Source organism: Erigeron canadensis, chromosome 9, assembly GCF_010389155.1.
Source record: "Erigeron canadensis isolate Cc75 chromosome 9, C_canadensis_v1, whole genome shotgun sequence".
Lineage (NCBI taxonomy): Eukaryota > Viridiplantae > Streptophyta > Magnoliopsida > Asterales > Asteraceae > Erigeron > Erigeron canadensis.
Window position 1 is genome coordinate 1,761,872 of NC_057769.1, and position 15,183 is coordinate 1,777,054.

The window sequence follows — 15,183 nt, forward strand, 5'->3', positions numbered from 1 at the left end:
CCTTCCACTACTTTGCTAGCTAGATTTGATCAAGTTGCGTGCCACGTGATTCTTGGTATGATGTCGAATAGCAGAGGTAAAGAAAAGACCGAGGTTGGTAATGGTGACGGTGATAGTGAACAAGAGTCGCGGTTGCGCAAGGAAAAAAGAAAAGTGAGCACCAAAAGTGTCCCGTTTTATAAGCTATTTGCATTTGCGGATTCTGTCGATTACATGTTGATGATCGCTGGTACGCTTGGTGCCATTGGTAATGGAATCTGCATGCCACTTATGAATGTTCTTATGGGCGAGCTTATTGATTCTTTTGGTGAGAATCAAAATAGCAAAAATATAGTCCATCTTGTTTCCAAGGTATCCGTTAAATTCGTTTACTTGGCTATTGGAGCGGGAATTGCATCATTCCTCCGTAAGTACAATTACCCATCGAATCCTCTTAACTATAAGATTCCAAGTTTCTATAAATGTTATCTTGTTTTTTTTTTTGTAGAGGTTGCAATGTGGATGATTACCGGAGAACGACAATCAGCAAGAATAAGGAATCTTTATTTGAAGACCATATTGGGACAAGATGTCTCCTACTTCGACACGGAAGCAAATACAGGAGAAGTTGTTGGCAGGATGTCTGGTGATACCGTCCTCATACAAAATGCCATGGGAGAGAAGGTTTGAACACTTTTGACTTTGAAATGTAGTAAATAGTGATACTTATGTCCATCATAGACTAGACCCACTATATATCTATAGGTTGATAGGTTATCACACATACCACATGAGCCAAGGCTCAAGCACAACGAAGTAGAAAATGCATAGGGATGAGTGATTATAGTAATTGTAAAAAAAAAAGGTAAATGCCCGGGAACCTGTCAGTCCCGTAGAGGAATTTTTCCTCTCAAGCTAACGACCCTGTAACGCTGCCTAGCGGTTAGACCCCAAGGGTTCTGATATATTATAAGTATACGTAGATAGGATTTTTGGTTAGATATATCCAGAGCTCGAGTTTTTAGTTCTACTCTTGAAAGTTGAAAAACATGTGAAGGATACAAGATCTTTACTGTGTCAATGTTGGTCGATCACTTGAATATAACTTTGTTTTTGTAGGTTATATACTTCTATATTTTTCATCATTTTTCCTAACAATTGTATATACTTTTGCAGGTTGGAAAATTCATACAGCTAGTGTCACTATTTGTGGGAGGTTTTATGGTAGCATTCATCAAGGGATGGCTTCTTACGCTTGTATTGTTGACTTCACTTCCTCTATTGGTGATTTCTAGTGGAGTTATGTCAGGAACCATATCCAAGATGGCCGCTCGGAGCCAAAATGCATATGCTGAAGCAGCCAGTATAGTCCAACAGACGGTTGGCTCAATCAGGATGGTAATAATAAACATACTTTGAGTATATAGGATCTCTCTTATATGCATTAAAATACATCTGCAGCTTATGCAGGTACTGAATCAGATCCTGCCATGTAGTCACTAACATGACATCCTGCTGATCATGAGTTAGCCTGATGACATTGTTACTCATATCACCATATTTTTCTTAAGTATCTGAAATATAAACGGATTTCATGTGGCAACTTGTCATGTCATCAATACTGAAAAGTTGGATACAAACAATAGAATTGTTATAATTTATATACATAGTCTTTGGAATAAACTGTACTTATGTTTCTTTTTTGCTTGCCCATAGGTGGCTTCTTATACAGGGGAGAAAAAAGCCATTGCAGATTACAATAATTCCCTTATAGCTGCTTACAAGTGTGGTGTTAACCAAGGTCTAGCTGCTGGCCTTGGTCTTGGATCGATGGTATTCATCGTAGAGTGTAGCTATGCTTTTGCTGTTTGGTACGGTGTAAAACTGATACTGGAAAGAGGGTACACAGGAGGGAATGTGGCTAACATCATATTCTGTGTAATGACTGCATCCATGTGAGCATATTTCTTTGTCATACTAGTACCCAAATAATCAAATCCTGTAGTTACTAAAGTTCAATATGTTCAGATATAAGTTCTAATTTGATAAATTTTGAGCTTAAAATTGAATCATAAAATGTGGCATGCTCCAGGTCTCTTGGGTATACGTCTCCATGTTTGAGTACCTTTGCTGCAGGTCAGGCGGCAGCATTCAAGATGTTTGAAACTATAAACAGAAAGCCAGCAATAGACGTGTATGACACAAGGGGGCAAGTGTTAAGTGATATACGTGGTGATATAGAATTTAAAGAGGTGTATTTTAGTTATCCGGCAAGACCAACTGAGGAAATACTTAGCGGGTTTTCTCTATTAGTCCCCAGTGGCACGACTGCAGCTTTGGTTGGGCAAAGTGGAAGCGGAAAGTCAACAGTGATCAGCCTAATAGAAAGATTTTACGACCCTCAAGAAGGGCAAGTTATTATTGATAATCTTAATCTTAAAGAGTTTCAACTAAAATGGATTAGGGAAAAAATTGGTCTTGTTAGTCAAGAACCAGTCCTTTTTGCAACCAGCATTAAGGATAATATTATGTATGGGAAAGAAAGTGCATCTATGGATGAGATTAGAGTTGCATTAGAACTTGCAAATGCTGCTAGATTTATCCATCAACTGCCTCAGGTTTCCAACTTAAGACTTCCATTTCATGAAACTTTGTGTATATGTTACATACTTACATAAACGTAGGTGGCCATGAGGTCATTTTGACCAGTTAGTCGGGTCACATTACCTTAAATTTGACAGTTGGTTACCTTTTTACGCGATCTTTGTTTTTATAAATTTATCTTTTCACCAACTTTTGGTGGGCCAGGGACTCGACACCATGGTTGGTGAGCATGGAACACTACTCTCTGGTGGTCAGAAGCAAAGAATTGCTATAGCCAGAGCCATTCTTAAAGATCCCCGAATCCTTCTTTTGGACGAAGCAACAAGTGCACTTGATGCAGAATCTGAGAGAGTTGTACAAGAGGCTTTAGATAGGATAATGGTGAATCGAACAGCCATCATTGTTTCACATCGACTAAGCACAGTCCGAAATGTTGATATGATTGTAGTCATTCGTCAGGGCAAAATTGTGGCCAAAGGTACTAAACATTCAAACTAATAAAGCCATTCTAACATTTAATATCTATATGGGCATACTATTCCTAAAATTGTAAAAGTATTTTTGATTAAGTTTTATAATTTATAAATTTAACAATCAGTAATTAATGAATGATTAGGATCACATTCGCAACTACTCCAAGATCTCGAAGGACCATATGCTCAACTTACAAAACCACAAGAGATTAATAGTGATTCAAGGCAACATGGGTCAGATGAGCAAGATGTATCAGAAACTTATGCCAAACTGCAGAGTCAAGAGACATCTCACCAGCCATTAACAAGCATAGAAAACAGTAGTTTCCACTCGGTACCGATCTCACTGGAAAAACCTCCAAAAGTCCCCCTTCTTTGTCTAGTCTATCTCAACAAGCCAGAGATACCTGTGCTCATAATGGGTGCAACAGCTGCTACTATTAATGGAGCAGTCCAACCAGTTGTTGGCATACTGGTTTCCAGCATGATTAAGACGTTTTATGAACCGCCGGATAAAATGAAAACAGACTCCAAATTCTGGGCTTTGATGTTCGTAATTGTGGCAGTGGTAATATTTTTGTGTTTATTTGGAAGATCCTATTTTTTCTCTGTTGCTGGTTGTAAACTAATAAAGAGGATGAGATCGTTATGCTTTGAAAAGGTGGTTAATATGGAGGTAGGTTGGTTCGATAAGCAGGAGAACTCGAGTGGAGTCATAGGTGCACGGCTGTCAACTGATGCAGCCAATGTTCGTGGTTTGGTTGGTGATGCGCTTGCTCAGCTTGTTCAGGATGCATCATCGGTTGTCACTGGCTTAGCTATCGCTTTTGCAGCATGTTGGCAGTTGGCTTTTATTGTACTTGCCCTCATTCCTTTATTATTAGCTAACGAATTCGTTCAGATTAAATTCACTAGAGGATTTAGTTCTGATGCTAAGTTGATGTATGAGGAAGCAAGTCAGGTTGCGAGTGATGCAGTTGGAAGCATAAGAACGGTGACTTCTTTTTGTGCTCAAGATAAAGTGATGCAACTTTACGAAAACAAATGTGACGTTCCCAACAAAAAGGGCATCCAGCAAGGTTTGATCTGTGGTACTGGGTTTGGACTTTCGCTTTTCTCCTTTTATTGTGTGTATGCAGCCAGTTTTTATGCTGGAGCCTGGCTTGTCAAGGCTGAGAAGACTAGATTCTCGGATGTATTCAGGGTAAGTAATAACTTAGACATATTAAGCTTCTCATTATCCGTCTTTTAGACCAGAATGTTCAATTAGAACACTTATCAAACCCAAATAATTCAGGTCTTTGATTCATTGAAGAAGACTAAATCATCATGAAACAACTCCCTAACTATACTAAAAAACGCTGTGGCAGGTATTCTATGCTTTGACCATGACAGCTATAGCAGTCTCTAGATCAAGTTCTTTTGCCCCAGATACAAGCAAAGCGGCTAGTTCTGCTGTTTCAGTTTTTTCCATTCTTGATAGCAAGTCTGAGATAGACCCAAGTGATGAATCTGGGATGACATTAGACACTGTGAAGGGGGAAATTGAACTTCATCACATTACTTTCAAATATCCAACTAGACCTGATGTTGAGATACTCCGTGATCTATGCTTAACCATCCATAGTGGCAAGACAGTGGCATTGGTTGGAGAAAGTGGAAGTGGGAAGTCGACGGTTATATCACTCCTACAACGATTTTACAATCCAGATTCAGGTTGTATCATGCTGGACGGAATTGATATACAGAAATTGCAGCTGAAGTGGCTGAGGCTGCAGATGGGTCTGGTGAGCCAAGAACCAGTGTTATTCAATGACACCATCCGAGCCAATATTGCTTACGGAAAGGATGGAGATGCATCAGAAGTTGAGATACTGGCTGCTTCCAAGTTGGCCAATATCCACAACTTCATTAGTGGCTTACACCAGGTCATAGACAAAGCCTTTATAAGTTTATCAGTTTCAGTTTCACATCACTTATATAGACTGTTAGAGACGGCAAGTTCAACTAGGTTATGAATGGGCGACGTTAAGGTCTACTTGATCTCACAAGTGTCATATCAAAATGTTTATTAGCTATAAGGGAACGTGTCAACGGGCTGAAAATCATCCAAAGTCTATTTATAACATACAACCTTCTAAATCATATTATTCAGATATTTAAAATTTTAGATTATTATTCAGATAAAATAGAATGAGAAAATTTCTGGTAAACTCAGTGCAGAGCATTTTGACCCGCATATAAACTTGGCATGTTACCCAACCCACACAACTTTCCATGTCTAATATATGTGTGAACTGCAGGGCTACAATACAGTGGTTGGAGAAAGAGGGGTGCAAATATCAGGTGGACAAAAGCAAAGAGTAGCCATCGCTAGAGCCATTATCAAAAGTCCTAAGATTTTACTATTAGATGAGGCTACAAGTGCACTTGACGCTGAGGCAGAAAGAGTGGTCCAAGACGCATTGGATAGGCTGACAGTTAACCGGACTACAGTGGTGGTGGCTCATCGGTTGTCAACCATTAAGGGAGCGGATGTTATTGCAGTGGTCAAGAATGGGCAAATCGTTGAGAAGGGACATCATGAAAGTCTAATAGATATTAAGGACGGGTTCTATGCATCTTTAGTTGCACTACACGTAACGTCTTCCTATTAGCTATGTCCATGAACTACAATTAGATCATGAGCAACCCGACTAGCAAAAAATGTAGTTTCTTGAATTGAATCCAGTCCACAAAGTAAAGGATCAAAAGTCTTTGTTTATAAGATCAAACTCTTTTGACTCCATATCATTTTCCAAACAAATGAACAAGAGTAAATGACATAAATCGTCCCCGTGGTTTACTCAAATAGTCATGTTTCGTCCCTGTGCTTTAAAAATGTCATGGATCGTCCTTTATAGGAAGAAAAGCTTCACGTTTCGTCTTGTATAGGAACGATTTATGTCGTTTTTGAAGCACAAGGATGAAATGTTTTATTTAACAACTAAAGCAATTCGTTGAAAAAAATAAACTATAGCAAAGTTTTTAAACTTATTGTTAACTTATCAAAGTCTTATTTAACAATTAATAGAATTAGATGATGATAAACTCTAAAACATAGAAAATAAACTAAATTAAGTAGAATTCACAAATAGATAACGTATATATGTACATAAAATTGAACTAATCACATGTCATCCATTATTATTAAACAAAAGAGGTACCCGAGCAATACGACATAAGTAACGGCGACGAATGACGGCTGGCAGCAGTGGCGGCTTGGATATTAAGGTAAAGGTAATTGATGTAAAATGAGCTAGTATCAATATTTTGTAAACGGAAATATGTATACTGTAAATAATTTTATTAGATATATTTAAGAAAATGTTATAAGTTATTATTATTTTGAATTTTTTAAAGTTAGAATTTTAAAATGAGAGAGGTAATTTGTTGTATGAGATAATAAAGATATTGTATTTGATGGATACCTTTTAACAATGCAACAAATATTACGAGTAGTTTACGGCTGGATTTTGTTGTGCCCTGCTAAGTGTGCTGCGTGCACTTGGGCTTCACCGGGCCGCCCACAAATATCCGGAAAATCACCAAATCCCTATGTTAACAACAACACTTGTAATAACTAAAAAAACCCACAAGCCAACCTGCCTTTCAAAAAAACACCCAACACTTTCTATCCTCTTCGGCCAACAACAACCGCATTACTCCCCTGTGAATCAGCCACCGCCACTCTCTCAGTTGAAAACAAATATTAAGTTATTTTCGTTGTTGTAATTTCATATATTTAAGGCCATACAAAATCAAGGTTCTGTAAAAAAAAAGAATAGGTAATTTCACCATTTCATTTTGAACAAAATCTGTTGTGGTATAATCGGAAAAATAGTAGGACTATATTTTCACAATTAGTATTTTAGATCTGCGGAATGTATAATTAATTCATAGATCCGATTATATTTATTTTGTGTTGGTTTTTAGATCTTTTGTAAAAAAGATTTAATGATTTTCTATATAAAAGATTTGGGTTGCAGATCTATGTGTATGTATGTGAAATTTAACAAGGAATTATGTATTTATATTGTGTGCATCTATAGATTTTAAAAGTGGAAAGAATTATGTGACATTAGTGTGTGTTAAAAGGATGGTCGTGTTTGTATGAACAAGAAGGTGGAAGAAAAAAAAAAAAACTCCATAAAAAATGAGGAAGGTAGACTTAAGTTGATAAGTAGTGTTAAAAATGAGGTTATTTGGATGTCTTTTTCATTTTCAGGTTTAGTATATCTAAGTATCCATTAATAATTACTTTGGAGTGTTTGGATGGAAATCAAATATATGTTTATTAGCTTGTTTGAGATGTTTTCGAGAAGCTGTTGGTGTCTTGGTTAGTTTATTTGTCGGTTTGCTTTTGCATAAGAAGTCTCTTTGTCGTTTAAGCTGTTGTTTTTTATTAGATTGTTTGAGTTGTTTTGATGGTACCTACTTATTTCAAAGTAAGTTAGCACTCTAGAATATGCAATCACTATACCTTTTTTGTCAAGGTTGAAGAATGATCTCTAGCATTTCATTTTTATGTGAATATCATGTATTATATGATGCTATACAACAAGCCCTTTTCATTCCACGTGTGAATGTGAAATAAGTGTGTATAAAAGTTTCTATAATAAGTGTATAATAAAATATTAATAATAATGGATGACGCTATTATATTAAATCCCATCTTGAGCCAGCAGATGTTGTAGTTACCCTTGACCCTTTGTACGAGCAACACACCAAAAACACTCACTAACACACATACCGATCTCAGGTATAAAAAAAGGTGTCAGATCTGATCTCCGGCGGTTTCGAAGACGGATCTGTAGTGGTGACGTTTACGATCTGTCATTTCATCATGCCTTTTGTTTCTCCCGGAGTTTCAGTTTCCATGAATCTGGAATGTGGAGTAGACTACTTTCATAAGTGTAATGACACGTAATAACAGGTATTAACACTACTCTTATAACTCATAAATACACTTGATAGGTGATATAAATATCTATATAGATTCCATATATTCATAACCGATTAGATGCATATTAGCCTTTATTTTATTTTACTTTTGTTTCATTACTATCATTAATAATTAATTACCATCATAGTTTAGTTTAGGGATATCATTACTTCACTTATTATATTTTTCTAGCTTATGATAAAGTTAATTCATACTAAAGTTAAGATAAATTATCTATTCAATTATAAACGATTTTCCCATTTAAATATAGTTAAGAAAAATTTGTGTAGGGAACTTCCCATTTTCTAAGGAAGTGATATGATCCTATCTTTTCAATGTTTATCTTTTTTAACCCGGGCTGCATAATACCCTGGGTGACTTATTAGCCTTTTCAGGGTGAAAGATTTATCCTGGGTGACAATGGGGTACACCATCAAGCCATGTGTCAAGGATCAAATGAGAAATTTGAGGATCTTCTCAAGTCCGAGGCTCATGATTCCACAATGGTAAACCACATAAATGGGCATGTATACAGGGTTTTGAAGCGTGCGGACGCATCAAAAGAGATTACGTCACTTGTAGCTGGTCGAATTTTGTCTCGGTACACGGGAGAAATCATTCCAACGAAGGTGAAGGCGCAGATCCAGTACCTCTTACATAGGATGCCTTGAAGCCCAGAAGTTATTATCTTTACTGTTAGCTTTTGTTGGTGTGTTAGTTTGGTCTAATTAAGAAGTTATATGTCCTGTTTTGTGTAAGTAGTGGCCGTCAGTTTTTATTCTCCAAATAAACTTGTTTATTCTTTCCATTTGAAAATTGAACACCATTGCTATTCTAATGTTTGGCCAAGTTAGAAGGTGAGCTTTGGTGGCTGATTTTGTAGTTGTATGCACTATCTGTTATACAATTGCAAGTCAGTTCAATCCCGTGGAAGAATCAAGTGGTGTAACTGTAGCTTGTGTAGTCATTGTTTACATTCGATATCATTCGGGTATTGTTTGATCCGTGTTTTAAGTTATCTATAGGAGTTCTTTTGTGTAATGCGCTTCTTGGTGTCATTTCATTGGTCTTTAAGAAAGTCGCTGCCCTTTGAAATACATACTGGGCTTCTTAATGGCCAGGTAATTTGTATCCCATTATGTACTAATATGAAATAATCTCATAATTACAACACCAAAAACGATATTCTTTGTTTTACATCATGCATACCAATTCATTGATTACAGTATTTTTCTTCCAAGGATCAATCTAACCTATCTAAGATTCTAAGCCTATTAAGGAGGCAAGGAGCTAGATATCTTCTTGACTCAGGTACTTGAACAAAATACCACCATAAAAATAAGTATACCCCTTAGGTATCATGCCAGATCCGACAAACTTTGCTCTGCCACAACAGGTTTTAATATTTCCAGTTAAAAATAAGTACTTCTCCTCATGTCTTAGTTCTGTTTTCTTTCCTTTTGATTTTCCTTTATTTACAGCCTTTGAACATATGTCTCTTTCCTGGATCATCAGCGTCTAACACATTTAGGTCCTGCACTAACCCTCATCTCTTTGATGTGGACAATGTGAGGTAAGACATGTAGGTGTTATACTAACACACTCTTATTAAATGTGAAATTTACTGTGCACTAATCCTTCATTTGAGAATGGGTTGATTCGGATTGTGTATGTTCTATAATAGGTCAAACGGGTAAAATCAAAAATATTATCTATAATGGAAATGGGCTGAATTGAGACGGAAGATTATAACTGTATTCTGCAACCAACCTTCCCCATACAAGTTTACTTGTTTGGGCCCAAACTCATTTACCTAATCCAATCATGTTGCCACTTGCTACATCTACTTTTGATTATTACTGTTAAGTACTTGTGGTCCAAGTTGTTATTTTGTTGATCTTCAGATTTCTTGGAACATCTGGTCAAAACACTGATGATCTCGAAAAGTATTTAGAAGCAGAAGATTATAAGCTTCATGGAAAGGACATTGAGGTGGAGGCACCTAGCTCCAACTGCACCAATTAGACATGGTAACATATATAGTGGCTTATTATGGTTCTAGTTTGTCAATTAACTGTATCTGTCTTGTATAAAAACACATGAGCCTTTTAATTAGATTTAAACCGAAGAGTCAGATTCATTTCTAGAGTTGGTAAAGTGGTGTGCTAGGAGAGAGGGGTAGCAAGTCAAAACATGTTCCGGTTAAATGGTCACATTTTTAGCAAGGGTCAAAAGGGTTGAGCCGGAACCATCTCCTTGGTGGCCTGAATGTTTCAAAAGAGACCATGTTACTACCTCACTAGGTAAACATCTTGGGATGGTCATGGAAGAGTCTGGAACTAGTACAGGAAACTGGTTAGGCCGCATACATCAGAGCCAAAGGGTTAACTCTCCCCGGGTAGACTGAACAGGGATCCATCCCGATTTACTTGTTTTTTTAATAATGGGTAGGGTTGGCCTTGGCCCACAACACCCTTGTCTTAATTTTTATCAAAGTAATTGCTTTAGGCAATCAGTGTATTAAGTAGGATTGATTTAATAAATGCTTCGTAAAAAAGTGAGTTAGGCGGTTTATTGCTGCCGGATACATTTCTCAACTTTTTATCGCTTTGACCTACTTAACCCATATTACCCCTTTTTTTGTTTAGTTAAATCTTTTTGCAATTTTGTTTAATCAATCTGTCCATTAAAGACAAAACATAACAATGGTGACCCATTGGTATAGAAATGAGTGAAAGTATCCAAGTTTATTATATTTTGTTCGATTGGTTGGTTTCAAAATAAAAAATTTGATTGGATTTTATATGATCTCCATACAATGGTTAGTTGGACATTAACATTCAACAATACTTGGTTTACAGTATATCCCTTCACTGATAGGGATCCTCTTTTTCTTGAGAGCTGTCCATATGTTTACTTTGTTGGTAATCAGGATAAAATGCGGCTCGAATACTAAAAGGTTCTTGTCAAAAACTTTATGAGCTATTGAAATAATTTTTGCATCCGTCGGAAGTATGTAATTTTGTATCAATGGTAAAATTTTGGCAAAACTTTCATGTAGCGAGATATCTTCTTGACTCAGATACTTGAACAAAATACCAGGTACTTGAACAATATACCTATCTAAGCTAAGCTATCTAAGCCTATTAAGGAGCTAGATAAGGTACTTGATCAAAATACCTATTAAGATACTTGAACAAAATACCAGGTACTTGAACAGAATTTGTCTTCTAAGTACCAATCTAAGCTATCGAAGCCTATTAAGGAGCTAGATATCTTCTTGACTCGGGTACTTGAACAAAATACCACCATAAAAATAAGTATATCTTTAGGTATTATGCCAGATCCAACAAACTTTACTCTGCCACAACAGATGTCTTAGTTCTGTTTTCTTTCCTTTTGATTTCCTTTTCTTACAGCCTTTGAACAGATGTCTCTTTCTTGGATCATTATCGTCTAACGCATTTAGGTCCTGCACTAACCCTCATCTCTTTGATGTGGAGAATGTGAGGTAAGACATGTAGGTGTTATACTAATACACTCTTATTCAATGTGAAATATAATGTGCACTAATCTATCATTTAAGAATGGGTTGATTCGGGTTGTGTATGTTCTATAATAGGTCAAACGGGTAAAATTAAAAATATTATCTATAATGTAAATGGGCTGAATTGAGACGGAAGATTATAACTGTATTCTGCAACCAACCTTCCCCATACAAGTTTACTTGTTTGGGCCCAAACTCATTTACCTAATCCAATCATGTTGCCACTTGCTACATCTACTTTTAGTTATTACTGTTAAGTACTTGTGGTCCAAGCTGTTATTTTGTTGATCTTCAGATTTCTTGGAACATCTGGTCAAAACATTGATGATCTCGAGAAGTATTCAGAAGCAGAAGATAAATTAAGCTTCATGGAAAGGACATTGAGGTGGAGGCACCTTGCTCCAACTGCACCAAATAGACTTGGTAACATATATAGTAGCTTATTAAAATTAAAATATCTTATGGTTCTAGTTTGTCATTTATCGGTCTTGTATAAAAACACATGAGCCTTTTAATTAGATTTAATCCGAAGAGCCAGATTCATTTCTAGAGTTTGTAAAGTGGTCTGTTAGGAGAGATAGGTAGCAAGTCAAAACATATTCCGCTCAGATAGGCACATTTTTAGCAGAGGTCAAAAGGGATTGGGCCAGAACCATCTCCAAGGTGGCCTGATTGTGTCAGAAGCAACCATGTTCAAACCTCACTAGGTAAACATCTTGGGATGGTCAGGGAAGAGTCTGGATATAGCTACGGGAAACTGGTTAGGCTGCATACATTATAGCCGAAGGAGACTGAACAGGGATCCATCCTGGTTTACTCGTTTTTTTCATAATGGGTTGGGTTGGCCCACAACACCCTTTTCTTAATTTTTATCAAAATAATTGCTTTAGACAATCAGTGTATTAAGTAGGATTTCTTTAATAAATGCTTCGTATGAGTTAGGCGGTTTTATTGCTTCCGAATAATTTCTCAACTGTTTATCGGTTTGACTCACTTAACCTATATTACCCTTTTTTTTGATTAGTTAAATCTTGTTGTTTAATCAATTTGTCCGTTAAAGATAAAACATAACAAAAGGGACTCTTTGGTATAGAAATGGGTGTAAGCATCCAACTTTATTATATATTGTTCGAACAGTTGGTTTCCAAATAACAACTTTGATTGGATTTTATATGATCTCCATACAATGGTTTGTTGGACATTAACATCCAACAATCCTTGGTTTACAGGTTATTATCCCTTCACTCATAGGGACCCTTTTTTTCTTGAGAGCTGTCCACATGTTTACTTTGTTGGTAATCAGGATAAATATGCGACTCGAATACTTAAAGGTTCTTGTTGAGAACTTCATGAGCTATTGAAATAATTTTTGTATCCTTCGGAACTATATAATTTTGTATCAATCGTAAAGTATTGGCAAAACTTCCATGCAGGGTCAGAGGGTCAGGTAGTGAGAGTGTGAGACTAATGTTGCTGTTATGGTAAGCCCTCTTACTCTATAAGCCTACTAAAATGCGGAAAATCGAAGATAACGGGCTATAGTAGAATATGATTACATGATTGCTTGTCATCCGATTCCATTCAAAAGCTTAACTTGTATGATGCATGTAGGTGAACCTGAAAAACCTTGAGTGCCACACTCTTAGTTTCCGGACTCAAATCAGCTTGTAAACTACGTCAGGGTTGATGGAAGTATTGACTCGTTTAACGCCGCTCATATCAATATGGCAGAGCGTTTGTCATGCAATCCAATCCATGTTCCTGCAGCCCCAACTGAAAATGTGCACTTATATACAGCTATGAATTAAGCCCATTGCTTCACATCTTCTGTAACTGCATTTGCCTTGTATAACCATTAGTAGATCAAATATGAGATTTTGTGATGCACATGTCTTTGTGATCTTTTTCTTTATATGCATCCACTTTGTGAAGAATAAATCTATCATATCATTTGTATATTACCTGATTTAGAATCTGAATATGAGAATGGAAAACTGGAGCATTTTCTGCATCGTTGGATGTGGCAAAACGGTTTACCCTATTGATTCATCACAGCGTCTCAACTTTGTGAAAGTATTTGTATTGACTCGCCTGTTAAATAATGATCTAGTAACTTATTTAATCAATTGATCAAGTGGCTAGTTGATAACAGACAGTGGGTTCTCTCTAGTCCCCAGTGGTATGACTGCAGCTTTGGTTGGACAAAGTGGAAGCAGGAAGTCAACAGTTATCAGCTTAATAGAAAGATTTTTCGACCCCCGAGAAGGGCAGGTTATTATTGATAATGTTTTTTTTTTTTTTTTTTTTGCGTAAAGGGTTTTACCCTGATGAATTTTATATCATAAAATAAGAACAAACGACATGACAAATTACCATGTCGACTTTACAAAAACCATGCAAACCCAAGATAAGCAGGTGACGTTCCACCTCAGAACATAACCAATCTAGCCTCTACAAACCATTACAAAGATAATTACTAGAACATGAATACTATATAAAAACTATGTATTGCATAGCGGCAACTTTGGTAAATTCCAACGAGCCATAACTTCCATAACTCGACTAGTCTTCTTGTAACGAAAAGAGAGAAGCTTTAGCCGAACAGTATGAATGATCTCCTCAATCAGTTGGTCCTTAGACTTCATTTGTTCTTTGAAAAGTCTTGCATTGCGTTCTCTCCATATATAATAAGAAGAAGCCACTAACACAAGCTTAGGAACAATGTGCAGAATAGATCTCTTACTAGCAAATGGAAGGAGCTGTGCAACAATAGAATTCCAGCCCAACCCAGCAAAATGCAACCCAGCTCTTGTATTCACCCTTGACCAAACATAAGAAGAAAATTGGGAGTCAAAAAACAAATGGTTGTGCGAGTCAGAGACTAACTTGCATAAAGGACAGACTAATGCGTTCACATTTTGCACATACTGGATATCCCAAGAACAAAGCAAATCTTGTGTCTTGAGATTCTGTTTCATCACAAGCCACAAGTGAAACGAGTGTTTGGGGATACTATGATTGAACCAAACCAGTTTAGTTCACGGAACTTCATCATGTCTTGGACGGATATCATTCCAAACCATTTCTACAGCAAAATCTCTAATCACTCCATGTCTATCCTTCCACACAAGCATGTCTCGACTATCTTCATTCAAGACCGGCATAGAAACATTGGGCAGTCTTGACTCCCACTGTCACACCCCACTTTAGGCGGAATCGTAGGATATGACGAAAATATATAGCAATAGCACATGGAATTTGTAATAGAGTTATACTAAATGAAATCCAAATAAATGTGATTCCCACAAGCGGAAAAAGTCTAGGCAACACGCCTCAAATAGCAAAAGATATAACAAATAGCAAATAGAGTTCAATGATTAAATGCAACTAGGAGTCCATGAAGGATCTCTTTATTAGTCTTCCTAAAGTCCTTATGCTCAATCTCCTTAAGCATTGTTATTACCTGAAAATGAATGCTCGAAAATGTCAACATAATGTTGGTGAGTTCGTAGGTTCAAAGGAATACAAATGAGTTTGCTGTGCATGATATATCAAGTTTGGACAATAGTGTAAATATAAATATGTAGTAGCGTACT

The 15,183-nt window shown here is 36.6% G+C and overlaps 1 protein-coding gene across 4 annotated transcripts; it reads left to right on the forward strand.

The window, feature by feature from the left end:
• Positions 1-198: 198 nt before the first annotated feature.
• LOC122580994 (ABC transporter B family member 21-like) lies at positions 199-13,636 on the forward strand. 4 transcript variants are annotated; one of them, XM_043753138.1, is made up of 9 exons: positions 199-406; positions 488-663; positions 1,156-1,377; positions 1,696-1,934; positions 2,072-2,597; positions 2,788-3,061; positions 3,200-4,260; positions 4,427-4,984; positions 5,360-5,830. In XM_043753138.1, exons 1-9 carry the CDS (start codon positions 214-216, stop codon positions 5,711-5,713), a joined length of 3,603 nt encoding a protein of 1,200 aa, XP_043609073.1. In that variant the 5' UTR covers positions 199-213; the 3' UTR covers positions 5,714-5,830. The 4 variants fall into 4 exon arrangements, 1 of the variants encoding a protein (XP_043609073.1); XR_006320941.1 differs by lacking the exons at positions 199-406; positions 488-663; positions 1,156-1,377; ... (4 more) ...; positions 4,427-4,984; positions 5,360-5,830 and adding exons at positions 8,215-9,351; positions 9,522-9,613; positions 9,945-10,070; ... (3 more) ...; positions 13,021-13,068; positions 13,199-13,636; XR_006320940.1 differs by lacking the exons at positions 199-406; positions 488-663; positions 1,156-1,377; ... (4 more) ...; positions 4,427-4,984; positions 5,360-5,830 and adding exons at positions 8,215-9,613; positions 9,945-10,070; positions 11,460-11,551; ... (2 more) ...; positions 13,021-13,068; positions 13,199-13,636.
• Positions 13,637-15,183: the final 1,547 nt, after the last annotated feature.